The 25,578-nt window shown below is 31.3% G+C and overlaps 2 protein-coding genes, 1 non-coding gene and 1 pseudogene across 4 annotated transcripts; 3 read left to right on the forward strand and 1 right to left on the reverse strand.

Moving 5' to 3' along the window:
* On the reverse strand, positions 1 to 6,106 carry LOC137822868 (uncharacterized). 2 transcript variants are annotated; one of them, XM_068627880.1, is made up of 7 exons: positions 5,855 to 6,106; positions 5,132 to 5,224; positions 4,748 to 4,875; positions 4,465 to 4,544; positions 3,599 to 3,656; positions 220 to 3,423; positions 1 to 128 (listed from the first exon to the last, which is right to left on the reverse strand). In XM_068627880.1, exon 6 carries the CDS (start codon positions 3,410 to 3,412, stop codon positions 224 to 226), a length of 3,189 nt encoding a protein of 1,062 aa, XP_068483981.1. In that variant the 5' UTR covers positions 3,413 to 3,423; positions 3,599 to 3,656; positions 4,465 to 4,544; positions 4,748 to 4,875; positions 5,132 to 5,224; positions 5,855 to 6,106; the 3' UTR covers positions 1 to 128; positions 220 to 223. The 2 variants fall into 2 exon arrangements, with proteins under 2 accessions (XP_068483981.1, XP_068483982.1); XM_068627881.1 differs by lacking the exon at positions 5,132 to 5,224 and having other exon boundaries at positions 4,465 to 4,875.
* LOC137822198 (uncharacterized) lies at positions 4,762 to 20,818 on the forward strand. Its single transcript, XM_068627098.1, has 8 exons — positions 4,762 to 4,907; positions 16,195 to 16,576; positions 17,786 to 18,403; positions 18,549 to 19,961; positions 20,072 to 20,203; positions 20,389 to 20,397; positions 20,482 to 20,633; positions 20,752 to 20,818. Exons 1-8 carry the CDS (start codon positions 4,762 to 4,764, stop codon positions 20,816 to 20,818), a joined length of 2,919 nt encoding a protein of 972 aa, XP_068483199.1.
* Positions 9,308 to 9,379, forward strand: TRNAW-CCA (transfer RNA tryptophan (anticodon CCA)). Its single transcript has one exon. It is a non-coding gene; the product is annotated as a tRNA-Trp (tRNA).
* A 4,204-nt stretch (positions 20,819 to 25,022) lies between the features above and the next one.
* Positions 25,023 to 25,128, forward strand: LOC137823227 (small nucleolar RNA R71; annotated as a pseudogene).
* Positions 25,129 to 25,578: the final 450 nt, after the last annotated feature.

Raw genomic sequence — 25,578 nt, forward strand, 5'->3', positions numbered from 1 at the left:
GATTAGCATCGCGGCTGATAGTCAACTCTCTCAACCTAGTCCCACGCCTACCTTTTTTATGGGTAGATGATTGACTCTTGTCCCCATCTTGTGAAGGAGGGAAGATATCAGATGGATTAGACATATCTCTGTTCAAATTATTAGATTGTAAATTATTAGTAAAAAACTAAACATATAGTTATTAAAAATATAAAGGATAAACATAAATAAATGTTTTACATTGTCAAATTGGAACATTCTCCCACAATCCTTCATGATGATCATCACGTGTGGCATGCACATCATCTACTTCATTATCGACATTCAAGGTTGGCATATTTGTGGAGAAAGATGGAGTCTCACTTATATCGAATGTTAAATTATCATTCTCATGAGTACCATGCATGATTCTTCCATGGAGAACCACTGACCACCGTTTGTTAGTGAGATCAGTAACATAAAACACTTGTTTTGCCTGAGATGCCATGATGAATGGCTCTTCAATATAACCTACCTTTTCCAGATCAACCAAGGTAAAACCTAGATCATCAGTCTTCACGCCACTATTACTGTCAACCCACTTACATTTAAAGACAGGAACTCTAAAAATTGTGTAATCTATCATCCAGATGTCTTCAATTACACCAAAGTAGCACATTGATGCCATAACAGAATATTGATCTTTTGAACTAGAGAAATGCATTGATTCAGCCACCACCATTACTCCACTATTTTGCATGGTGCTTTTTTCATCTTCAAATTTTGTGTAAAATGAATAATTGTTTATATCATAACCACTCCAACTTATGACTTCAAAGTTTGGCTCAGATGCTAGCCAATTTAATGTATCAGAAGTTGTATTATCATTTTGAACTTGTTGTTTAAACCACTTCAAGAAGCTTTTGTTGTGCTCATTAATCACCCACTTCTCAGACATTCGTGGGTTTTTTCTCTTCACAATATCTTTATGAGCATTTAAGTAGGGGATGACTTCTTTAGTGTTATTCAGTATATAAAAATGTGCTTGAAGAACTTCATCTCGTGTCAATGTTATAACTTTTGCACTTCGAGTACCCTTACCAACACCTATTCCATGGTAACGAGACTTAGGTACCCCTATCGCTTCAACTTCTGATAAGTATTCTGTACAAAACTCAATGGCTTCCTCTGCAATATATCTTTCAACAATTGATGCTTCAGGACGATATTGATTCTTTACATACCCTTTTAATATCTTCATGTATCGCTCCATGGGGTACATCCATCGTAAGAATACTGGACCACAAATTTTAATTTCTCTAACTAAATGAATAATCAAGTGAACCATAATATCAAAAAATGATGGAGGAAAGTACATCTCCAATTGGCACAATATGACTACAACATCATTTTGTAACTGATCCAACTTCTCAGGGTCCAAAACTTTACTACATATTGCATTAAAAAAGAAGCACAATCTAGTTAAGGCATATCTGACATTCTTAGGCAATATATTTCGAATAGCCACGGGTAATATTTGTTGCATCAAAACATGACAATCATGAGACTTTAAGCCAATTAATCTCAAATCTTTCATGGATACAAGTCTCTTGAAATTGGAAGAATAACCTAGTGGAACCTTCACGCCTTGTAAAAACTCACAAAAACTTTTTTTCTCTTGTTTAGACAGCGTATGACATGTCGGAGGCAAGTATGTGCGCTTACCATGAGACTGTGGAGCTAATTGTTCTCTTATACCCATTTCAACCATGTCCAAACGAGCATTGACACCATCTTTTGTCTTCCCTTGAATATCGAGGAGTGTTCCGATAATACTGTCACACACATTTTTCTCTACATGCATGACATCTATACAATGTCTCACATCAAGCACCCTCCAATATGGGAGATCAAAGAATATTGACCTTTTCTTCCATATGTTACTTCCTGTGGCTTTGTTTTGTGTCTTTCCAAACACAACTTGGATGTCCTTCACACGCTCATATACTTGCAATCCAGTTAAAGCTGTTGGAGCTAATTTGTTTTCTTGACACCCATTAAATGGTTTCTTTAATTTACGATACGGATGGTTTGATTTAAGAAATCTCCGATGTTCGAGGTACACTGTTTTCCTTCCATGTTGTAATTGATTATGACATGTGTTTTCTTCACATATAGGACATGCTTTGTGGCCTTTGGTGATGTATCCACTCAAATTACCATATGCTGGAAAGTCATTGATCGTACAAAATAACATGGCATGCAACTTAAAGGACTCACTTGTGTACCCATCAAACACATCAACACCTTCCTCCCATAACATCTTCAAATCTTCAACCAACGGGCTCAAATAAACATCAATGTCATTTCCCGGTTGTCTTGGACCAGAGATCATCAAAGATAACATCACATATTTGCGTTTCATGCACAACCATGGTGGTAAGTTATAAATCACTAACAACACAGGCCATGAACTATGTTTACTACTCAAGTTACCATATGGATTCATTCCATCTGTTGCAAGTCCAAGCCTAATGTTTCTTGGATCATTGGCAAAATTTGGGAACATGGAATCAATTTTCTTCCATTGCAAACCATCTGCCAGATGCCTTAAATTACCATCCTTTTTACGTTCATCTGCATGCCATCTAACAAGTTTTGCATCATTCGCATTACTGAATAATCTTTTCAACCTTGGAACTATAGGAAGATACCACAACACTTTTGCAGGAGGACCCTTCTTAACATCATGTTCAAAATCATCATATTTCTTCTTGTATCGTGATATCCCACAATGTGGACATTGATGTAACTTATCAAATTCCTTCCTGTACAACACACAATCATTGGGACATGCATGAATTTTTTCAAACTTCATACCCATTGGACACAATATCTTCTTCGCATCATAATTACGTGTTGGCAACGTATTATCTTCAGGAAGCATGTCACTTAACAACTCAAGCAATTCTGTGAAACTTTTATCTGTCCACCCATTTCTTGCCTTCACAGTAAATAATTTTAATACCGCCGACAATCGAGTGAACTTAGTGCATCTTGGATATAAAGGTTTTTCAGCATCAGTACACAAATTTTCATACACATGTGCATGTTGGAAGGCATCATATCCTACATCACGGATCATTTCCTCTAGTTGATCATCCATCTCTAAATCAACTTCTTGTGCTTCAACTTCATACATATGTACACTTGGTATGTCTACTAATTCACCATGCCATATCCACTTTGTGTAACTTTTTAGGAAACCATCACAAAGAACATGCTCTCGAATAACTTCAGTCGGTAGTCTTCGCTCATTCAAACAATTCACACACGGGCAATAAAATCTTCCATTATTATCTGGAACATTCACCTTTGCAAATTCAAGAAATTGTTGTACTCCATTCTCATATTCATTTGTTGTGCGTTTGTAATTGATCCAACTTCGATCCATTGTTATGTTCTCTGACATAACACAACAAATAACTATATATTTTAACTTTATGGGTATTAGTGTATTTACGGATCAGGTTGGATCGTCTTTCGGAATATCATCATACAATGTTGCCAAATTTGAAATAGCATACAAATCATAAATACAATAAAATAAATATTAATAACAAATAAATATTTTACATACCTTAGACAATGTAGGTTAAAGAGTCAACGACAACTTGGGAAGAGACAAAACAAGAAAGCTGGTGCATTCGAAGAATGAAAGAAAAACATAGAAAAGTAAGAATATATAAAAATATTTTATTATAATCATAATAATTTACATCTTACAAACACTTTTATTGGGAATACAATCATATTAATTGCACAAAATGAAAGCATAAAATTTTCCATGCCTTAGGGAATAATCTCATACCAGGGTTGGATTTGGTTTACTCTTGTTTAATGGACCATATGTTCAATTCATTGCACAAACGTAGCCTTCAAGACTACAGAGTTTGCTTAACCAAGTAATGGGTAAGTGAAATGGATCATATAATCTAATAATTTCACACTTTATCAATTCACAACGGCGGCCAGTGACCCTGCCACATGCACATCAACTCTACCATCTACAAATCACTTTCCAGGACAAATTCTAATTGCATTCTAATTGCCTTTAAATTTTGTTTGTTGAAAAATTTAAATCAATACAGAATATACCCAAATTAAATATAATATAATATTTAGACAAAGATCACATTACATTTTATTTTTCTTTCTTTTTTTTGCTCTCTCTCGGTTCCTAATTTAAAACCTAATTTAAAGTATTACACACTATCATTGTTCACTTTATTGTTCTTAAGAATATGTAAGAAAAAAAAATAAAAAAAAATCTAACAACAATAAATTTATGAAATGTAAGAAATATAATTTATATCGACAAAAACTGCACCAATATTAATACTTCTTCCATTCCATTTTTTAGGCCTATCAGAAGAAAAAATTATAAAATAATTAACCACTTCCACATGTAAGATTTTATTATTAAAGAGGGATAATAGTATGAACCTGTAATGAGGGGTGTTTAATGGAAGGCAAGTGCGAGACAATATAGTCAGAATAGAGAGGAAACGATCAAAGTCACCAACCTGGATTAGCAAAGGTGTATAATGTCATGCTTATGCTAAATGAAACTTTAGGTTAGAGACTAAATAAAATCTTCCAATGAATGCAAAACAGACAAAGTGCTAAGCTGAAAAAACTAATTAAACAACATTAGAAGCTGAAAAAATGCATGTTAATCCACATTATTAAAAAGCATGTTAATCCAAAAATTCTAAATTGTATGTACGCAGAGTCTTCATCATGGACAACTGTGAAGAGTTGATTCCAGAGTATCTCAGCTTTGTTAAGGGTATTGTGGATTATGAGGAGCTTCCTCTCAACATTTCTAGAGAAATGTTGCAGCAAAACAAGATCCTGAAAGTCAAAGATTACTTATTAGTGCATGCGTTTATTAGAATAGAGAGAGACAAAGGCAGAGACTATATTAAACCTGAATGAGTAATAAATCCTTCCTGAACAGAACAAAACAGGAGAGAAAGAAAGGAAATACTCCCTGGATAATTGAAAATTTGGCAAGGAAGTATTTGTTGCAAGTTATTAAAAGACTAACATAACAAGAATAAATAGGAGTTCATATAAATCATGAGTAATAAATCAGAAGCTAAAAAACCTTCAGAGCAAACTGTTGAACCAGCCAAGGAGATAGTGAAACTAGAATCACAAGTTGAGAAACCTTCAGAGCACTATGCACTAGCAATCTCACCTACAAAAAGAAAGTCATCGTTCTTCATGGAATATAAATATAAATATTATTCTTAGAACTGTGACATTGATTATCAATCCTTTTTTTTTTTTACTAACACAAGCATCTATATATACAACTCAGATTCACGTATTCTTGATTATCTAGGAACTTACTATTACCCCATCCTGCAATTATACCTCATAAGAAATTTCACAATTTCACACACATCTAACTCATTCACTTACTAGCATGCTAATTAATTTATTATAAAATTTTAAAAACAACTTCTACTTAAATCAACATGTATACTTATCTAGCAATAATTTGTTGTTATAGTTAGTCGTGACAGGGTAACAATTGTCTAATTTGAAGACTCTCCCATATATATATATATATATATATATATATATATATATAACAGATGGCTCTATTGTATCATTTGGCTATGTATGCGGAATACATAAACAAGCAGAGAATTCAAAAATGAATTAAAAAATATAGGCAACATGATCATTGTGCAAAGGAAAATAAGTATTTAGGAATTAAAAAAAGGAAAAAAAAAATGGGAAACTCAAAATTCAGAACAAAACAAGTTTCGAAGGAAATGAAGAAATGCATCAGATTGAACCAAACAAGCGGAAGGGTTACCGTAGGGTGGAAGGAGAAGCTTCAGCATCGTAGTATGGAAGAAGAAGCTTAGCACGCAAAAATCGTAGTGTGAAAGAAGAAACGCGGGAACCATAATGTGGAAGAAGAAACGCGGAATCCGTCGTGTGGAAGAAGAAATGTGGAAGCCCTAGTGTAGAAGAAACGCAGAAGCCACAGAGCCGCAGTGTGGAAGAAGAACGCAGAAGCCGCAGTGTGGAAGGAAGAAGAAACGCAAAGCGGCAATGTGTAAGAAGAAACGGCACGCGGAAGAATTAGGGTTAAATTTTTTTGAAAGCAATAGGGTTAAAAAAATAAGAATACTTATTATGTCAGTTAAAATAAAAAATTGACATAGTAAAAACTTACTATAACATTTCTACACTGAACAGACATAATAAATACTTATTATGTTAGTTTTTATTTTAACTGTCATAATAAATTTTATGATTATTACAAAAATGCCATCATACCATTTTCTATGACAGATAAAGTATACCCGTCATAATAACCTGTCATTGATTCCTATTTTTGCATTAGTGTAATTAATAAAACTTATTAAACAATAAATAAAATAAAAATGTACAAAGATAATTGGAAGAATAATGTGTATAGTGATAATTCCGTGGACTGCACCGTCATTATAGACTGCATGCATGGTGTTTTTTCATACCATGCCTTCCCAACTACCAAAGGAGGAAAATTCTCCATCTGAACTAATTTAATATTATAAACAAAAGTCAAACTATACTTTTTAGAAATACACGTCACAAATTTAACACTAAATTTGATTCTTTTATTAGTTTCATTGTGTGATGTACCTTCCGTCAAGCATGCCAAGTGAAGAAGAACAGCAATATTAAAATTATCACAATTATATAACATTCATTTAAGTGTAGAATTGTTTACATTTTTCAGAGTTGTCGTACAAATATAATAAAAAACAACCTGTAAATGTATATTTTTTTTATATTAAACTAACTATTTATGAAGTTTGTTTAAATTATTGTATAATACAGAAATTATAGTAAGTAGTCAACTAGAGCATGATTTTTTTTATAAAGTTTTTATCTTACATATTATTATACAACTTAACAACTTAACATCTCAATTGTATTGATATTTCAAATAATAATAATAATTATTAATCATCACACCAGTTGTTAGATACATTATACTATCATGAAAACAATTTAGGCTATATTTAGGATTAAATTCTCTTTTGATCTTGTAAATTCTTTTCTTTTTGAATCAGGTTTTCGTATAAAATTTTATTTAATTTATTTGTTATTGATAAAAAAATTCTAATAATTAATCTTTGAAAGTTGAATATAGGATAAAAGAAAATTTAATATGTATAGTATATTATGCAATTGTTGATCACATCAAATTAATTTACCATATTATTGTTGATCGTCAATGGGTTTATCTGTGAAAAAGAGGAAAGTTTTAGTGTAGGTGAAGAGAGATATAATAGAAGTTTAGGTGGATAAAATGGAGGAAAGTAGTTATTGCATTGGAGAGGTGAGAATGTGACATAAAGCACGTTAACCACCTTTTGTTTTTGTGTGTTGAAGAACAAGTTAAGTGGTTAACCATCCTTGTATGATGTCTTTTTCATATATCTAAGATACTCATGGTACGATGAAGTGACGAGAGGAGTTGAACTACATAATGTGCTCAATAAATTTGAAAACCGACATAATTAAAATAAATAACTAATGCCAAGAATATGTCGGTAATGAAGTATAAGGGCATGGTATTAAATATTTTAGTGTTTTCGTTGGTGTCTTTAGAAACATAGGCACGACCGTCCAATTTTAGTTTACTTCATCTTTGGTAAGCCTCATTGCTCCAAATACAAGTTGGAAAATCGCTATATTCTTATAACAACAGCTTCAATATATTTCCTCCCATAAATCATTTTTATTATCTAATCACATTCAAATTACAAGATTACACTTTTTAAACAAATTTTTTAATATTTAAAATATAAATAGTTAAAATAAAGTAGCAATTCAATAACCCCAACCTTTCAATTATCATTTAATCACTAACTAAGTTTGATACATTGAAGCATATTGGTATCATCGAAAGTTGAAATACAATTATATCAGCAATAATACTAGTTAATAATTTAGCGCGTAACTACCAAATAATTTGTCGAATATTTTTCATTAATCACAATTGATTAATGAACAAATGATAGGAAAGGAGCCAATTACATGTCGAGGGATTCGGAGTTGACTGAAAGTAAACGTGGGTGATTTGCTATTAATAGACATTAAATTCCTATTTTAAATCTAAATCAATAGTCTAAATGTAACTTAACTAAATAAAGCATTATTTTATATAAAATTAAACTAGATTACGAGAGTCTTTTTCAAATAATTACTTTAAAAAAATTACAAGATTGATCATATTGAAATCTTTACATTACGGATAGTTGAAAGCTTGGTTATGAGTAAAGTCCAAAACACGCAATGTATGTTTTTCATATTTGATTGATGTCCTGAGCCATTAGTTTGCATGATGTATGTCAAATTTTATTAAGAGATCTATATGACGAGTAGAGAGACTTTAACAATTTTATTTTAATAGTTATCTTCACATATGTTTGTACAAGAGGAAATGATTAAGGTTTATTTTGTTTGTGTAAGAAGGTTAGAGGGGAAAGAGATTTAAGTTGGTCTTTTGTTATATAAGGGTTAACGTGTCCCTAAAATATATATATCTTATTTATTTATTTGTTTTTTGTTGATAAAAAAAATGAGAGTCTTTTTTGAAAATAATTAGTCGAGTTTTAGATTTTTTTTTTCTTGAAATCTTTTTTTTTTCAATCTGTCTTTTTATTTTTAAATTAAATTTTAAATTTGTATGAAATAAATTATTAATTACCAAATATGATATTTTCATACAATATAATAAATAAAAAATAAAAATTATATGTTAATAAACATTTTATTATTGCAACCTTTAACTATAATATAATTTATATATTTAAAATATTTTTTTACTGTAAAATTTATTTACATAAAAAATCCTATAAGTATTATTTCAATATTTAAAACTCTGGTATCTGTACAAATAAAACTATTTGAGAATATTGTAAAAAATAGATTATTATCCACTAAAAATATAAACATTTTTTAATAATTATAAATGCGCATATTTGTAAAAAATGGAGAGCCACATGGCATCTTTTAATCTCAACTACATTTTTTCCTTGAGTGAAATGTTCTTTTAAGAAAGTCAAAAGGTAAAATACTTTTATTAAAGTCAAATCTAAAAAGGTAAAATTGGAGTGTAAGTTATAAAGTTGATAATATTTGTATATTATTTATGTTGTTAAAATTAATACAAAAGTAACCACTGTGAAAGATGCTAGAGCTTGTATTAGGAAATTTGTGAAATAATTGATTTTAATAAAGTTAAAGAAGAGATGATAACATCAACGGATCCGTGGCGCAATGGTAGCGCGTCTGACTCCAGATCAGAAGGTTGCGTGTTCGATTCACGTCGGGTTCAAACCCCGTTCTGCTGATGTTTTTTTATAAATAATAATATTATTAAAAGTACGTTTAAATTACTTTAAAGAAAAAATGATTAAATTACTTATATATATTTTTAATTATTAATTTGATACTTATAATTTTAAATAAAAGAAGTTGATCGAATTAAACATACAGTAGGTAGAGTGTTGGCAGAATAGAGCCGTGTTAGGACTGATTAACATTTGGTGTGCATGCATCTTAAATAGTATTTAATAACGGTTTTCCAGAATTGACGTTCACTCAATCACGGAAGTGAAGTCCAATAACTCAAATTAATTAAGACGTAATAGTTAACAGTTTGCTGAAAGTGTGAACACTCAGTTGGGGTTGCAATAACTACATTAGTTAATTCATGATGTGCTTTTTAATTATATCTTATCTTTAAGTATCAATGTCGCATACCAGTTGAGGAAGGTCGTGGTAAGAGCGTGGAGGAAGAGTGAAAAGGTAGAAAAGTTTGAGAGAAGGAAAAAAGGGTGTATTCCATTAACCAAAACCACGCTTTTTGTTGAAAGAACATGGATGGGTTAAATTTAAATCCTTTTATTTGTTTCACAATAAGTGGAAAACATAGTTTGTGCGGTGAAGAGTGCGAGTGACTCGTAAAGAGTTGACTCGAATGAGATCAGAAAAGTGGCTTCGAAATCCATTCATATCTATTTCGATACAAGAGTTTTCCTCAAACGCACGGGTGTAGACGAGGGAAGAAAGTGCATATAGATGCATAAGAAGGAAGAGGGTTATTTTTGGAGTTTGAAGGAAGTAAAAAATGATAAAAATTGATGTGAAGTTTTGAGAGATGTTGATGGTAAATTAAATAATAATGGAAGTGAGAATGGGATGAATCCAAGTACCACGGTTTAGGATAAATGTTGGTGAAAAGTGAGTGAGTATTGTAGACAAGGGTCCAGGAAACAAGGGGGTATGGAGTGACATAGGGCGTGGGTGTGGGACTTTGACAGTTACATTCCTATGCATCAAGTTATTTCCAAGGGGGTACCCACCTTCCCACTCAATTCTTTCAACACACTCTTTCTTTCTTCCACTTTTCTTTGCCCCTATACCACCATTTCTATATATTCAAGTGAGTCAAAAACGGTTTCCCAAATAAAATAAAAACAATCATGCCTTCTATGTTACTTGAATGAACAAATTAGCATACATTATTTATAAGTATTATTTTAAAAAACTTTGTTCTCTCTCTAGGTGAAAAGAATGATATTTTTAGGAAGTTGTACTTCAACCCTCAAAGAAGGATTACTGAGTGAATTATGGAGACCAACCTATTGAGTATTATTCGAACGTTCAAAACTGTAAGAGTTAGAGAGAAAATATGTAATATATAAGTATTAATAAAGTGAGTGAGATGATTGAATGATTACTCTCTAAGATCAATGTGTATTTATAAACGATTTAAGTTATTTGAATAAAATGTATAACTAAAGATAATTAAGATAAACAAAATGCATAACTGTCTAAAAATATAAGTAAAATTTACTTTCACATAATGCAAAAAAAAAAAAAAATAATGTTTCTTCTACTACTACTTTAAATTTTAAGCAAAACAAAAATATCAAACTATTTATATTTTAAATTATATTATCTCCATTCATATGTGTAATTGCATGGTATTTAAGTATGTTACATTTAAACTAATTTTTCTCTCACTAAATTAATCCATTTTGGATAAACTAGACATTGAGGCATAACGTATCTTCAAGTAAGAAATCAAACATTCGTATTCATGTATTAATGTCTTTATATTAAAGTTAGTATAACGTGCAGTATCAACCAAAGCTTTCGAAACAAATTTAAAGATTTTTTTTTTACCAAATATCTTTTAAGTTGAATATTATTAATTAATCTAAAAAAAGTAAATGAATAAACAGTTAAAGTACTATCAAGTTTAGGTTTATTTTTACGAATCATAATATAAGTTGTACTTTTGGAGTTATAAAGAGGGTTTGAAGGTTCTTGGGCGTTGGCATTTAAGCCATGCTATTCAAAATTGTGAACTACAAAAAACCTAGAAATGAGTGGGGAATTAATAACAATTGTACGTAGTTGTAAGTTATTGTCCTTTAACCAACAAAATACCCTTGTAAGTTGATAAATAAATGTTTGTTGTTTATTTTAGTCTATAATAAATAGGTAGGTAATATAGGGGACGATGGGTTGAAAACCTTGCACTCACACTCACTCAAAACCCTACACCAATAACTATTCTTTAAAATAAATAAGCAATTAAAGGAATAAAGTGTACACATCCAAACTAGTAATACCATTTCAAGTGTATATTTAGAGAAAAATAAAATAAAATATAAGTGCTTGCTTATAAAAATATAACCATAATATCATTAAGAAAATTAATGTACTTTTGTTTTTTTTTCATCTAAAATTTTAGTCTATATTTATTCTGAATTAATATTACTGTTGAATTATAAGTTTACTTAATCTTATAAAATACATTCATAATATTATATATCATAATATAAAATATATTTATCTTTCTAATTGATACGAAATCAGATAATTTAAAAATTGTTAGTAGTTTACATTATAAACCTTTAAACCATTAATTTACTTCATCAAATTGAGACGAAAATTCAAAAATCGAGGAAAGAATTCAGAAATGCACTGCAAACAATAGTATATTTTTTTTCCCTATTTTTCTTATTTTTTTTAAATTGCTTCTCTTCCCTATAACATAATCTAACTTAATATTATGAAGTTGTAATTTAATTTTTGCATTTTATTTCAACATGCTTGTATGAATATCATCGAAGATCTATATATGTTAAAAAAATTATAAGTACTTATTATTTTCAACTGATTTCATATATAATTTGTTTTGGTATTTATATTTGTCTTTTAAAATAATTGCTACATACGGTAGAAGAATAAATATAAATTGTAAGATTAACGAGAAGAATTTTAATAATATGCATAAAATAATCATTTATATAATTGTTATATTTTTAATTATTTACTATTAGCTGACGCATATAATTCTACACTTTATATCTTTTAAAATGAAATATGTAATTTAAAATAGAAAAAGTTCCTAATATATTGTATCGTCACTATCCGTTTGTACAGTTTTCACTATTTTTAAAAATAATCACTTCTATATTTTTTTCCCATACATATCTATACGTTTAGGAGCTTGTATCAACTATATAAAATAATTAGAAGATAAAATGAATTTTAATCTGATTAAAATAAAATAGTTTCAACGAAATAATTTTTTCTTTTAAACTTTTTGCTATCATTATAAAAAAATATAAATTAGGTTCTTTAAAAATAGAATCTTCAAAGTTTACTAAATCTTTTAAATAGTATTTTTTTCATCTTCGATTTGGTCTGATTTCTTTTACAAGAAATCTCGCATAGGATCGAAAGCACATATTTGTTATTTACATTATTTATATTATTTATACTACGGGAACACAGGCGAGCGCCTGTGTATCCGCATTTTTTATTTTTGTTTTAATATATATCTATATTTATTATATATTTAATATTTTATTTTTATAATTATTGTGTTTTTTATTTTTTTATTTTTGCTATTAATGTTATTATTATTATGTATCAATATTTTTTATTTTTACTGATTTGACTATTCATCAAATCTATAGTAGTTTGATTTTAATTAGTATTTCAAACTAAAAGAAACTTAGGTCTTAATTAATACATTGTTTTAGTGATTATAGTAATATTTAACCTTTTAAATCAAATATATAGACGATAATATATATATAGTCATTTTGTTTTAACATAGATTGTGAAAATTATGTCATAAAAATATTTTTTTAAATGCATATTGATTGAATATTATTAAAACTCATTAAATTTAGTAAAATTATGTTTATTATGGTTTACATAATAATTTTAAAAGACCTCTCATTAAATTATGTTCCACAATATAAAAAAAAATCAGATCTTCATAAATAAAAATATAAACCAAAATAAGATAATGCATAAAATAAAAAATTGAAACATTTTACATACTAATTTTGCTGTTCAAATTTGAATTAGAGTAATGATGAAAAAACATTATTCTATGATTGCGGAGGTGAAATTAGAGTATGAGAAGTTATCACTTTCCAAATTTTTTTATAATTTAATATAAAGCAAAGCAAAAAAGTTAAAAAGGTTTGAATTATAATGTAGTGCAATATTGAGAAAATATAAGTTCTATGTTATCAAATTACAAAGACGGTCACAACACCACATAATTATGATAGGCAGAAGAAAATCACAACAGATATTAAATGATCATAAAAACAATAATTAATATGTATTTAACTTTAATGCTTTATAATTAAGATATAAAAATTTGAGGTATATGTATTAGATTTGTTGCACTTTTTTTGATACCCATTGAAATAGGATTCTTTCGCAACCAACTTTCTCTCAAAATTGCACAGTATTCTTCTCCCCAGAAGAAATAAATGAAATGTATTGTACATCTACATACCGTAATATATATGCATATAATTCAAATTCATGGTGGATAATGAATTGCCCAAAGAAGAAGAAAAGGAAGAAAACAAAAAGGGAACAACGCAAAAGTAGGTTATTAAGATCATATGTCATTGATTTGCAAACTCAATCTCATTATGTTGCTCAAGAAGGTCTTCAACAAATTCTTCTTCTAAAGAACTTACATCAATATCTTTTTCAGTCTTGAGTATAGGCTAGACCCTCATTAGACACAACAAAACCTTCATAATCATTAGACAACAAAACCTGCATAGTTTCTTGAAAACAAATAAACCTTGAAGAGATGCTCCTAGAACACCATAGTTTGTTGAGATTTTCTCAATCACCGATCCAAAGCCACTGCAAAAAAAAAAACCCAAAAACTCACAAACAATCAATGAAAAGTGCAAGATTAATCAAAGAAATGAAAGTATGATTTTCCATGAAAGTGAAAAGGAAAGAGAAAAGAAAGTGAGAAGTATGGTAAAAAAAAAAGTGTGTTATGTGTAGTGGAGAGAGAAAGTGAGAAGTAGGTACCTATATAGGAAAAAGAAAGTGGGAAGTAGGATACGTGAGTTATGTGTAGTGGAGAATATCAGTTTAAATCAGAAAAGTAACGTACCAAATCATCTTCACTCTCCATAGAGAAGAAGATCTTTAAAACAGAAAAGTAACTAATCAATCTCTCCACTCTCCACTCTCCACTAAAGATAAAATGGAAAAACAAATTAAGAGCAGTTAAAAGGAGAATAAGAAATGACACAATGACCATAATACAATAATAAAATTAAATATTAATATAAGAATAAAATAGGAAAAAAAATTAAGAGCAGTTAAGAGGAGAATAAGAAATTACACAAAAACCATAATACAATAATAAAATTAAATATTAATATAAGGATAAAATAAGAAAAAAAATTAAGAGCAGTTAAGAGGGGAATCCCCTTTATATATAGGTATAAATTATTAATCTTAATTTTATAAATCTTATAATATCACATTTAAGTTTATGCTGATAAAAAAAAATCACATTTAAGTTTAAGTATTTTTTTACCAGAAAATCACTCATATATTAAAATTAATAAAATAAGTATTTATCTTAGTTTTAAACTTAATATTAATACTTAATATATTCTTTTAACTATCAAGGATATTGTCTTTTAGAATAACAACACTTTAATAAGTAATATTACTTAACTTTAATCAACCCAGACAAAGGGTGTAAATAGTCATTTAGCTAATCAAAATCTTAGTAAATGTCATTTTCATCTTGCCAAATACTCACACATTAGTTCCACCAAACTTCTTAAACAACTTTTTCTACCATTTATTTAGTTTTTTTTTGAGAAAATAAATTTTGGATAAATTTCATTATCAACGGTAAGGATCTAGAAAATTACTTTAGAGTAGAAGTGGTATATTTTAAATGACTCCTGAATAATTTTAAATAAAAAGGGTATATAAATAGAAATTCAGTTATTCAGGTTTCATTTTAAAAAGAACCACCATCTCTCTAGAAAGTTCTTTTTCTTTCCTCTCCCTTCTCTCTACAATTCTGACTTCCTCGTTCATCTGTTCAACGATCAGAGTCCACCATCAGACTCTTGGCAATGAGTACTACAAGACTGCCTGATCAAAATCTCTGATAGAGTAAGTTCATTTTTGCTCTTCTCTTTGAGTCAATTTTGGAACTTGTTAGGTTGTTTTCTTCCTTGCTTGCATGTGACCCTTTTAGCTTCAGGGTTAATCTATGTTAGCTCAGGGTCTTAGTGATATAGTTAGATTTTTTATTAGGACTCTGTGATACAGGTTAAGTTACCTTTGGGTTCTTGGTGGTTTTGGAGCTCTTAGTGAATATCTTCTAATTTTTCAGGTAAGGGAAGCTAGCCTTAATTTCCAATAGAACACTAGGCTAGAAGATTTGAAGGTGAAATTAGATATATAAAAAATTAAACCCTACAAAAACATAAAAATTGAATTTATAAACATAAATTAATATTTTTTATTATTATTGATGATGTAATCATATTAATTTCAAGTAAAAAATACAGTATATAACTATAAAAAAAAAAATCAAAAGAGTAACAACTGAAGTATCTACCTAAATGCAAAATCCTAAAAAAAAAACTAATACAAATACTACACTTAATGCTTAAAAATGAGAAGAAAAAAATGCAAAAATAAATAATTATAGAAAATAAAAACAACAACAATAAAAGTAAAAACAAAATCAGAAATAAAAAAAGAATGGCAGAAGAAAAAAAAAATATACCCAATTATTAAGTAGTTCATATATCAACCTAGGCGAACACGAAAACTAACAACTCCTCAAAAACTACTAGAAGAGCATGGAGTTGTTGGTGTTCCTGAAGAAGTCTTCAATCCTTTTAGTGAGTATGAAGACGAAATACTTGCAACTGTTGATGATGAGGAGCCAAAAGAACCACATGCACACCATACAAATAATCAACAACATGAACACAACTCATTTTATGACCCACCAGAGCATTTTTTGCACTTTCCACCTGAACCACCTATGTATGACCCCGCATTTGGTAATGCCTTTGATCGCGACTCAATAATGTATCCTCCAAGGACACTTTTGATCGGGCAACGATTCAACATCAAGGAAGAAGCTCAAGATGCCATTAATCGTTTCCACATTATCAATCATTGCACGTACAAGGTGTCATCATCAAATCAATCTAAGCTCTTAGTTCAATGTGTTCACGATGATTGCACATGGAGGTGTTTAACATAGTCTTAGTAGTAGATTTTGTCCTTGAATTGCGAAATTTCTTGTTTGAAGCATTGTTTCTTTAGAAGTTATGATTGCCTTTGTTAAAAGAACCATTAAATCTTGGTTTTTGTTTAATTGATGTTGAGAAGATCAAGAACTTGAGCCCAGTTGGCTTGAATTATGGAGTGTTCAATAGTCTTGTGTTTATCAAATCTTTCTTCTTGAGACAATAAAAGTGCTTTAATCTCTTCTACAATATAGGATCTATTTGGGAGAGTAAAAAAGTGAAAAACTATCATATTCTTCAAACCAACCATCTAAAACGGATTTAACAAGATCATTTGTGGATATGTAGGTATCAATAGCAACATACACATCCACACTTTTCTTTAATAAAGTATATAGACAAATATAGATCTATCATTTTTGGGTGTCCTCATTTGAATATTGAGTTTCTTGATCTTGACTCTATTCTGAGTAACATAGTAAACACACAATTTAGTCCTATTTTGCCACAAATTTGAGCCTAGAGTTTATTATTCTTCCAAGAATTGGAGATGTTTAATATAGTCTTAGTAGTAGATTTTGTCATTGAATTGTGAAAGTACTTGTTTGAAGCATGGTTTCTTAAGAAGTTATGATTGCCTTTGTTAAAAGAGCCATTAACTCTTGGTTTGTTGTTTAGTTGATGTTGAGAAGATCAAGAACCCGAGCATAGTTGGCTTGAATTATGGAGTGCTCAACGGTCATGTGTTTATCAAATCTTTCTTCTTGAGACAACAAAAGTGCTTTAATCTCTTCTACAATATAGGATCTATTTGGGAGAGGAAAAAAGTGAAAAACTATCATATTCTTTACATCAGCCATCTAAAACGAATTTAAAATGATCATTCATGGATATGGAGGTATCGATAGCAACATACACATTCATATTTTTCTTTAATAAATTAAATAGACAAGTATAGATCTATCATTCTTGGGTGTCCTTACTTGAATATTGATTTTCTTGATCTTGGCTCTATTCTGAGTAGGATAGTAAACATGCAGTTTAGTCCATATCTGAAAAGAAGTGTTAATGTCAACCATTTTAATAAGAATATGAATAGTCATGAAAGTTAATAACCACATAACGAGTAGTTTATTAATGGTCTCAAGGTCGGAGATCAATGGTGCGAAAACCCAACCGAAGTAAAGGTTAGAGTGAAGGAATTTTTTGAGGGCAGATTTAGTGGGGGTGGAAGTCCTCTGGTTAGATTGGATAATGTTCGGTTTAAGGGGATATCTAGGGAGGACAATGTAATGTTGGTTGGAAGTATTTCTGAAGAGGAAGTTAAGGAGGCAGTATGGAATTGTAACAACTCCAAAAGTCCTGGACCGGATGGTTTTAATTTTGGCTTTATAAAATTCTGTTGGGATTTTTTAAAAGAAGATGTTGTGAGTGCGGTACAAAGGTTTGCAGAGGGTGGAAGTTGGCCGAAAGGTTCTAATGCCTCATTTATTACCCTGGTTCCAAAGGTTGCAAATCCACAACAACTGAATGAGTTTAGACCAATCTCTTTGGTGGGTTGTGTGTATAAAATTATCTCTAAAATCCTTTCTTCAAGGTTAAAAAGGGTACTAAACAAAGTTATTAATCCCAGACAGTCTGCTTTCTTGGAAGGAAGAAGTTTGTTGGACAGTGTGTTAGTGGCTAACAAGACACTGGAGGAGGTAAAAAGGAAAAAGAAAGAATGTGTGATGTTTAAGGTGGACTATGAAAAGGCATACGACTCAGTTAGTTGAGAGTTTATTTACTACATGATGGGAAGATTGGGTTTTTGTGGTAAGTGGATTGATTGGATAAAAAAATTGTTTAGAATCATCCTCAATATTTGTGTTAGTAAATGGAAGCCCTACAACTGAGTTTAAACCTTTGAAGGGCCTAAGACAAGGGGATCCTTTAGCACCGTTCCTTTTTCTAATTGCGGCTGAAGGTCTTGCAGGGGTAGTTAGGCAGGCGGAAGAAAAGAAGCTAGTAGAAGGTATTGAAGTCGGGGAAAAACGAGTAAAAGTGTGCATGTTGCAATATGCAGACGACACTTTTTTCTTCTGTAAAGCCTCAATCCAAAATGTTCTGACACTAAAGGCTATTCTGAAATGCTTTGAACTTGCTTCTGGTCTTAAGGTTAACTACTCCAAAAGTAAGGTTGGGGGAGTGGGTGTGAATATAAATCAGACGATGACTTTCGCCTCAATCCTTAACTGTGACATTATGAAGGCACCTTTTAATTACTTGGGGGTGTTGGTAGGTGGGAATCATAAGAGGTGTGTCTTTTGGGAAGGTGTGATCACTAAGTTACGGAATATGCTGAGCGCGTGGAAAGGGAAAACCCTCTCTTTGGCAGGCAGAGTATGTCTTATCAAATCGGTGCTTACGTCCCTACCGCTTTTCTATGTCTCCATTTTTTATATGCCGGTAACTGTGATGAGGGAAGTGAAAAGGTTACAAAAAAACTTTTTGTGGGAATGGGGGTCAGAGAACTGGAAAATTGCTTGGGTGGCGTGGGATAAGATTTGTCAATCGAAAGATAATGGCGGATTAGGGGTCATTGACATAGAAAAGTTTAACTTGGCTCTTTTAGGGAAATGGATATGGAGACTTAAGTCTGAAGAGAGTGGGTTTTGGAAGGATATTATAGAGTCTAAGTACGGTGGGTGGAGGGGTTTAAGATCTCAAGATCAGTCTTGTAAGGAGTCAATGTGGTGGAGGGACCTTAGGAAAGTTTGGCACTTAGAGGGGTGGGGATTTGATTTTGAAGATAGAGGTCGGTGGGAAGTAGGAGATGGGAAAGAAATCAGATTATGGGAGGATAAGTGGTTGGAAAACATCCCTCTAATGCATAAATTCCCTAGATTATATTTAATCTCCTTGGATATTGGTTGTACTCTGTCACAATTTGGGAGTTGGAGTAGTAATGGTTGGTCCTGGAAACTGCGGTGGAGAAGAAATCCTTTTGTGTGGGAATCCAATTTACTTGATCTTCTAATGCGGAAGTTGGATACCAAAAGGTTAACAAGAGAAGGTGGAGTTAAACCAGATAAATGGCTATGGAGGGATGTGGATCATACGGATTTCTCTGTGAAGGTAGCATATAAGTGCCTCATGGGGGAGGAGTCAGTAGTGGGGGAGGATCTGTTCGCGAATTTCTGGACTTTAAAGACCTTACCTTCGACACATTTTTTGGCTTGGAGGGTGTTACGTAATGTTATTCTTACTAAGGACAATCTTTCGAGACGCGGTATACCTTTGATGTGCGATCGGTGCCCTCTGTGTGGTGTGGAAGAAGAGTCGGTAAGACATTTATTTTTTGAGTGTAAGATTTCTTGGAGAATTTGAGGTATGTGTCTCACGTGGTTGGGTTTCCCGTTGGTGCTACATTGTGATGCACAAATGCACTTTAGGATGTTCAAACCTCTTGGTCTGAACCACGCAGTTACCAAGTGTTGGGGGGTATTTGGGTAGGTTTTGTGAGTGAAATTTGGAATCACAGGAATAAGGTTGTGTTTGAGAATGGGCGGGTGGATCTAGTGGAGGTTTTTACCGTGGCACAAAGGAAGACTTGGTCTTGGGTCACAGTAAAAGAAAAATCGGTTGCGTTCTCTTACTCAGACTGGTGTTTGGATCCTATTTGTTGTATGAGGTATTTGAAAGTCTGATTTTTTGTGTTTTTAACTAACGTTCTTTCCTAGTTTTGGTAGTTGTGGTGTGGATTGCACAGGTTCCTTCGGTAACTCCTATATGAATGGCTAGACTGAGGCTTGGAAAGCTCTAAGTGGTTGTGCAGGTTGTTTTGGTATTTCCTATCTGGCAGGGTCAGACTAATGATTCTGCTTTGTATTGTGGTTGTCTTGGACATTTTGTTTGGCAGGGCCGGACTGAGTTCTTTGCTCAAAACTGCGATTGGAAGCTGTTACGTTTTTCTTGCAGGCAATATCTGGTCTATGTACTATCCTCGAAGGATCGGTTTGTTGATGTTAGTTTTTGGATTTTTGGTACAGTTTGCCTGTTACAAAGATTTGACTTAGTTGTTGGGTGATGTGTCTTTTATTATCGAGTTTGACACTTGGTTATGGTAATTCAGCCTGATGGCAAAAGCCTCTTGTATATCTTTGTTTGAGGGTGTAACCTTTTTTGGTGGGTTGATGTAACTGTGGTTGTTGGGTGATGACTTTTTACGGCAAGTGCACCGCGTTTGTCAAAAGTAATAATTGTCACTAAGGACGGATATCGATCCCACAAGGAACAGTGAATTATCGAATACAATAATCGCTAAATATAAAAACAGAACAATTAAAAGAGTTTTGAATTAATTGTGTTGGCACTGATCAATAAGAAAACAAACAAAAAATTAGTTATTTCAATTGGAAAAATAAGGATTAGTTTCATCTTTCTCACTCTCAAGTATTTTGATTAGCATGTCAATATTAAGTTCTTTGATTGAAATTGATGCCCGTATAAAAATCATTTATATCGATTCCTCGCATATAAAATCCTTAAGAATGTCCCCTAACTATCGATCCCTCGCATAATTATAAGAACAACTTAGAACGAAGCTCAGACGTTTAATAGCAATTAACATTTCAAGTCTATTCCTAGCACTCAAATATGTTAAGTATTGTTGTTTATGTCCGAACCCTAAAAATACCTCCCGGTCAGATTTAAGATTCTCAATTTGTCACGGAAAATTAAAAGTAAAACAACAATACCAATAATCAATCAAGAACTGAATATTAATATATAAAATATCACCTCAATACATAAGAGTTTGAGCAGATTATTCTCAATCCCAATGGGTAGAATTAGCCACGCATACTTCTATCACCTTCCATTCTCCTAATTAGGTTACAACTCACTCTATGGTGTTTTCCTCTCAATCTGGCACACTAAGGTTGAGCCTCTAGCCCTCTATTTATCCTATTTTTCTAGGGTTAGGTTGTTTATTGTGTCACGCTAATGGGCTAAATGATAAAACATAAAAAAAGGCCCAATCTTCCTTTGCATCTTTTTCCATTCTGGGACCTTCTATCTTTATCTTCTTAGCTCAAATCATTCATCTTTAATCCAAATCTCCAATCTTCCTTATAAATCTGCAATTAATACCAAATTTGGGAATAAAATACTCTTATTCAAATAAAGATCATAAAAAATGTAAAAAGGTATAAATTCATAAATTAGGGATTATTTTATATGTAAATTAGCAATAAATCCTCATAAATGCCTATATTTTAATATGAAATATTACTGAAATTAGACACTTATCACTCTCCCCAACTTAGAATCTTGCTTGTCCTCAAGCAAAGTAAATGAATATATTTGAATTTAAATATCAAATAGCTTAATTCACTAAACAACAGATCAAATTAGAAACTTATGATGCTTCCAAATTCAAATATAAAAAATTATAGACACAATCAATTTCCAGGATCAAATCAAAACAAATAAATGACAATTCATCAAGGAATATCTTCTCATATGCTCACAGGTAAGTGTTTCTCTATATTTTCACTGAATCATAACAAATCACAGTTGCTTTTCATTTCATCTTCAAATCACAAACATATTAGAAACATGAATCTTGAGGTCTTTTACAGGGTTGTAATGAGGTTGGGCTTCCAAAAAATATTGGTTTTTCTTAGATAACAAAATGCACATCTTAAAGAAGAAGAACATACCTACAATTCAATTATAGAGAACATATATGTTATCTAGTTACCACTTTCTTTCGATGTCACCTTTTTCCCCATTTTCTTTCTTTTCATGAATTTTTTATCTTTTTTTTTATTTCTTTTTCTTCTTCTGTTTTTTTTTTTTTCAATAATAGGAAAAGATTCTTCCTATTTTCAACTTTTTGAACTTTCAAAATCAAAACCAACCATTCCCTTTTCTATATGTATTGTATCTATATTCTCCTTCCTTAAACATGCTAAAGGGTAGAAAATTATATCAATAAAGGTTAAGGTGCAATATTAACAAAAAATTTCTTAGCCCAAAGGGGATATAAAAAAATGGAATTCTAATATAAAGGTTGGCTTTTTGGCCCTGGCTCCTAATTAACACAAACAAATGCCTCAATCATCTTCATGCTCTTTTATGATGCAAAAAAAATAAAAATTAAGCAACCACACCTGTCAAATCATCAATAAAACTCTCAAAACTATTTAAGGTTCACACACTCACTTGGTTTAAATGGTCTCATTCCTTTTTGTCTTGTCATTATCTGTCCTAATCAATCATCCTGTTAAATTTTCATGTATCATAATTTTAACTACATTTGAATAGGGATTCAATCATATTTTCTTTTCTAACCTGTGTCTAATTCATCTCACTACTTAATATTTAAACACAAATTCTTTTTTCCACAATTCAAAATTAATATTCTAGTTCTTTTTAATTTGAAAAAAAAAACTAGAAAACAAACAAATTAAAACTGAAATTTAGTCAAGAAAGATAATTCAAGACTTAAAATTACCAAACTAATAAAACAGGAAATTTATTCAAAATAAGCAATAAAAACAAACCAAACAAATAAGCAAATAAACAGAAAACAAAATAACCGAAAAATAAAATAAATAAAATAAGAAAAAATCCAAATAACTGAAAAGAAAAGAGAATTAGAGAGATAAAACCATATTTTTGTTCAATCCTCTATTCTTAAGAAGTCATCCAACATTTTGTTAAAATTTTTATCTACAATCTTGCTTCATTTGCTGGATCTGCCCCCCTGAATAATAGAAACTGTCCCCAGGTCAAAAATACATAACCTGCAAAATGATTAGGAGGCATATGGGATTTTTTTTTATTATTCTTATTTACTTTTCTTTTTTATTTTTTATTTTAAATAAAATTAGCAAAGGTAATAAAACAACATAAAACTAAAATGTGGACTGGGTTGCCTCCCAGTAAGCGCTCGTTTAACGTCATCTAGCTTGACGCCTGTTTATTTCAAGGTGGAATATCTCTGTGATCCATCCTTCTGTACCCATTCTTCCCCTGCATTAAAATTTTTAAGACCATTAAAAAGATTTAAAGTTACCTCCTCATCTTGAATTCTAACTTGAAGTTCTCCTTTGTCGACATCAACTATGATTCTAGTAGTCTTCATAAAGGGTCTTCCAAGTATCAAGGGAACCTCCTCATCTTCTTTCATGTCCATCACAACAAAATCCACAGGAAATATGAATTTATCCACTTTGACAAGAACATCTTCAACCACACCATATGGATACTTGGTTACTTGATCGATCAGCTAACTTTAAAGTCATCTTGGTGGGTTTAATCTCCAAATCACCTATTTTCTTCAACATTGCCAAAGGAATTATATTTACGCTTGCTCCCAAATCCAATAAAGCATTGGCTACTAATAAAGTAGCTATAGACACGGGAAGGTTAAAACTCCCTGGGTCCTTGAATTTTTTAGGCAAGCCTTTTTGAATAATGACATTGTATCTATCCTCCAGCTCTATATTTTTTTCTTCAATATAGCTCCTATTCTTTCAAAATCTTTCAAATGTTGAATCTTGCTTCAAATTTCCTGCAAAATAATTTTTAGGGAGCAATTTATCAAAGAATTTTCTTTCCTTCTCGCTTTTTGAAAGAGAATGAGGATATGATAAATCTTTTTCAAAAACTCCTCTCTCCTTATTTTTACTTTTCTTCTTTATTTTTTCCTCCTCACTTCTCTCTTTCTCATCTCTCTTCCCCTCTATCTCATCTTTTTCTTCTTTTTCAGCCACTACATTATCGCAATGCTCTTTTGAATTAGTTTGCCTATTGACTGAAAACTGGCCACTTTGTTCCTCCACAATTTGTGAAATTTGTTTGGTCAGCTATCTCATCTGGATCTCTATACTCCTAATCATGGCCATGCTATTGTCTTGCGCTCTCACAATATTGTCCTGCGCGCTCACAATCTTTGTCAGAGCGTCTTCAACTTTATTCATTCTTTCAAGCATGGATGGATCCTCAACTTCAGGTGAATTGTTCTGATAAAAACAGTGACCATTAGGATGAACACCTCCACAAAAATCACACCTGATTGACTGACTTTGGCTTTGAGATGAATGAACAACATATAATTGTTGGGGCAATTTAGCCATTTGTGCAGTTAGTTGCTCAATTTGCTGTGTCAGAATCTTATTTTTAGCCAAGAGTGCATTTTCTAACAACCCTTTATTCTGAAGATCTTGTCCATCATGTTGGGCTTTATAATCAGTTGATGCCAATGCATCAATAATTATTGTCGCTTGTTCTACATCAAGGGCCATCATTGTGCCACCAGCTGCAGCATCTAGGAGCATCTTTATGTCAAATCTGAGACCATTCAGGAATATGCTCAGTTGAGAAATATCTTCAAACCCATGATTTGGGCATTTTCTCAATATCATCTTAAATCTTTCCCATGTATCACAAAAGACTTCATTTGCTCCTTGTCTGAACATAGAGATTTCAGACTTTGCTTTGATGTAGCGAGAAATTGGAAAAAATCTTTGCAAAATTTTTCCCTCTACATCCTTCCAGCTAGTGAGGCTCTGATTTGGAAGTGATTTGAGCCATTCCTTAGCCTTTCCTGCCAATGAAAAAGAAAACAAGCGCATATAAACATTTTCAAGATCACCTGATTGAAAACCCATTGTTCCTACCAATTCATAAAATGTATCCAAATGTGAATATGGATCCTCATGTTCTATTGCTGTAAATTGATAGGCACGGATGAGAGTGAGAAAATCGGGATTTATTTCCAAGGCCTTGGTAGTAGTAGGTATTGCAATACTAGAAAAATGTCTTGGTCCTTGGTATATGACATAATCTCCAAGTGTCTTCTTAGTAGGTGTTGCTTGCTGTTCTGTCATGTTGCTTTCTTCCTAAAACATATTAGTGGAGAGAAAAAAAACAGAGAATTTTTTTTTTC

The sequence above is a fragment of the Phaseolus vulgaris genome, chromosome 9 (assembly GCF_000499845.2).
Source record: "Phaseolus vulgaris cultivar G19833 chromosome 9, P. vulgaris v2.0, whole genome shotgun sequence".
NCBI lineage: Eukaryota > Viridiplantae > Streptophyta > Magnoliopsida > Fabales > Fabaceae > Phaseolus > Phaseolus vulgaris.

What these genes read in the sequence shown, in the direction of transcription:
- LOC137822868 (XM_068627881.1), bottom strand. Translation starts at nt 3,412, where the DNA reads ATGGATCGAAGTTGGATCAATTACAAACGCACAACAAATGAATATGAG.
- LOC137822198 (XM_068627098.1), top strand. Translation starts at nt 4,762, where the DNA reads ATGGACAACTGTGAAGAGTTGATTCCAGAGTATCTCAGCTTTGTTAAG. An exon ending in GATTACTTATTAGTGCATGC is followed by an intron (nt 4,908 to 16,194) that starts GTTTATTAGAAT and finishes ATATCAACCTAG; the next exon opens with GCGAACACGAAAACTAACAA. An exon ending in TCAATCATTGCACGTACAAG is followed by an intron (nt 16,577 to 17,785) that starts GTGTCATCATCA and finishes AATGGTCTCAAG; the next exon opens with GTCGGAGATCAATGGTGCGA.